This window comes from Apis dorsata, unplaced genomic scaffold (genome assembly GCF_000469605.1).
Source record: "Apis dorsata unplaced genomic scaffold, Apis dorsata 1.3 scaffold_74, whole genome shotgun sequence".
Classification (NCBI taxonomy): domain Eukaryota; kingdom Metazoa; phylum Arthropoda; class Insecta; order Hymenoptera; family Apidae; genus Apis; species Apis dorsata.
Window position 1 is genome coordinate 1,387,292 of NW_006263372.1, and position 2,683 is coordinate 1,389,974.

The 2,683-nt window shown below is 22.1% G+C and overlaps 2 protein-coding genes and 1 long non-coding RNA gene across 4 annotated transcripts in view; 2 read left to right on the plus strand and 1 right to left on the minus strand.

The window, feature by feature from the left end:
- The window catches only part of LOC102679355, a 4,511-nt gene extending 2,423 nt beyond the window's left edge, over positions 1 to 2,088 (plus strand). For both annotated transcript variants that reach the window (XR_004149550.1, XR_004149549.1), the window contains exons 3-5: positions 746 to 930; positions 981 to 1,796; positions 1,902 to 2,088. This is a non-coding gene — a long non-coding RNA (uncharacterized LOC102679355). The remainder of the gene's footprint in view (positions 1 to 745; positions 931 to 980; positions 1,797 to 1,901) is intronic.
- Positions 1 to 2,683, plus strand: part of LOC102679608 (arginine kinase-like) — a 103,750-nt gene that overhangs the window by 28,586 nt on the left and 72,481 nt on the right. The gene's annotated exons all lie outside the window — the stretch shown is intronic.
- LOC102679443 (venom allergen 3-like) overlaps positions 1 to 2,683 on the minus strand; it is a 17,971-nt gene that overhangs the window by 7,426 nt on the left and 7,862 nt on the right. Inside the window, exon 4 of the mRNA XM_006610524.2 lies at positions 1,234 to 1,366. Within this exon, the coding sequence (XP_006610587.2) occupies positions 1,234 to 1,366 (133 nt within the window). The remainder of the gene's footprint in view (positions 1 to 1,233; positions 1,367 to 2,683) is intronic.

Sequence of the window (2,683 nt, forward strand, 5' to 3'; positions counted from 1 at the left end):
AAGCCATACGTACTTACATGTCAATCGTTTGTAAGCAATAAATCTTTATAAATATGTTTGCTAGAATCACTAATTTCAGAAAATCAAATGCAAGAAAAATATATTCAAGATTTAATGGTACTTATATTACTACTTAAAATTTTAATATTGTTCAGTTTTAAATTTAGCAATTTTTTTTTTATCTATTTGGATATATTATAAAATTAAATTCTGAATTATGTAAAAACAAGATTTAAGACTATTTAAAATATTTAAAAAATTTTTTAGATTTTTATATGATATGATATAAATTAAAAATTGAATTTAATTATAAAAATTGCGATAAAAATGTAATAATACTATAATTTAGAACTTTAAAGATCAAAAATCTTTCTCAAAATAATTCTACAATTGACTGTAAAATATTTATAAAGATATATTTTGAATATTTATTTCATTTTCAAATATTAAATTGCTGTTAATTATCTCAAATTTTATCAATTAATTATACACATTAGTATTTAAACATCGAATAATTCAAACTTTGCCATATAAAATTTTTATTTTTAAACTCATATTTTAAAACAGATTTACGATTATTTAATTTTTTAATTTATTATTTAATTATTTAATTATTTAATTTATTAAATTTTTTTGACATTTGAATGATCTATATATTAATTATAGAACATGATCATGATAATTATAGAACATATATCAAGATTGAAAATCTTTTTATTACTCGTTTATCAATTTTTTATGCCAGGTATTCTTGGAGTTTTCGCAAACTCAATTATTCCTCCACGGCCGATAAAATCTTCAATTACTCCAGACAACGAACTATTTTGGTACTTTGATCTCGAGCAAAAGAAACAAAAAAAGGAAACAAAATTTTTAAACAATTCTTTAAAAGTGAATTCTTGATTGAAAGTAATGGTGGCAAAATTTAAAGTATTAAATATTTTAAAATATATGTGTATATATATATAATTATTATGCAGATATCATGTTGAAAAAATTAATTTTGACTTTGTACAATTCTTTCGACTTCAAAGAAAGAAAAAGAAAAAAAACTCAAAAAAACCATCATATAAATAAAATTTAATTTAACGAGATACATTACAATTGAACGTAATGCACAGATATACAATGAAATTTCTATACCAAGTTTATTTTCGTAAAAAAAAGAGAGAGAAAGAAAAAATATATAAAATAAAAAAAAATGATATCGGTGCGAAAATATAATGAGCTCACCCGAATTCCGCCGAATCGAAATCTTCTACTTCGTCGTACCATGATTGAATATGAAAGCGAATCCTTGCGATGGATGACAGGTTTCCCATGTTATCTATCTCGAAAATGTGCACATTCTGCCATACTCCAAATCCTGCAAAAAATATATATTTATGATATAATATTTATATCTAGAATGATTATAATATCTCGAAAATTAATTAAAAATATTTGCAGTGATAACAAATAATATCTAATAGTTAATATAAACATTTATGAAATTAAAGTTATTGTATATGTTAAAAGATCATCATATTTATTCTATATGTTTAAAGATCATTGGTTCTACATATGAAGACAATACTAATGAAGACAAATAACTATAGAAGGTTTTAATACAATTTTAATTGATTTTATGATTTCACGTAATATTTGTTTTAAATTTATTCAATTTAGAATCTAACCTAGAAATCAATTCCACTCAATAAACATAGATTTAATCTAGAATCCAATTGTATTTAACGAAACAAGGGAATCAACTTCGAAATTATAGCCAATGAAATTAATGAACTAACTTAGGAATTGTAAGTAGAACTTTGATCAGAAACTAAGGAATCAATTTAGGAATTATATCCAATAGAATTAAGGACTTAACTTAAGAACTTTACTGATTGAATTGTATCTTACAGATTTAGAGAATTAATTTCCACTGTGATTTTATGTGATTTTCAAATGATTTTGAGAATCAAACTAGGAATTGTATCTTAAAACTTAGAGAACCAATCTACACAAATAGAAAAATTTGTCAGATGTGATTCACATGTGACTGATCTCCCGTTTATTTCAATCTCATACTCCAGATCGTTTTAATAAAAGATATCCTGGTCATTGGATTGGTAAAAGAGAACCAACTGCATGACCCACATGCTCCTCAAGTTTCATTCTTTCAGATTTTTTTTTATATGAAGGTGATTTGACCAACTTATCCGCTAGAAAAAACTTGAATGAGACAAAATCGAGAATATTGAAATGTTAATGAAAAAATAAAAAATTAGAGGTAAATGTCTTTTTTGCAAAATTATTAGTATTATTAATATTATATACATAATTTTATTCTTGATCAATAAGTATTTTTTTTTAAATTCTTTTTTTATTAATAATAAAAAAATAAAATTACATACTTTTTGGTCAGGAATTTCTACAGTTACTAAATATTTTTCCAGTTTCATCATACATTTTTCTATATGAAATTCTTTTCATAATTATTTGTTTATACACATTTTATACATATTTTAAAATATTTTACTTTACACATTGGAATTATTGTAATTTTATCGTATTTTTATTGTTTATTCTTTATTTTATATTGTACTTTATTTTAAATTGATTGAATCAACAAGTATGATTTAATAATAAAAACGTAACTCGCATTTTAAATTAGCAATATTTTTCCTCTATTACTAATATATAT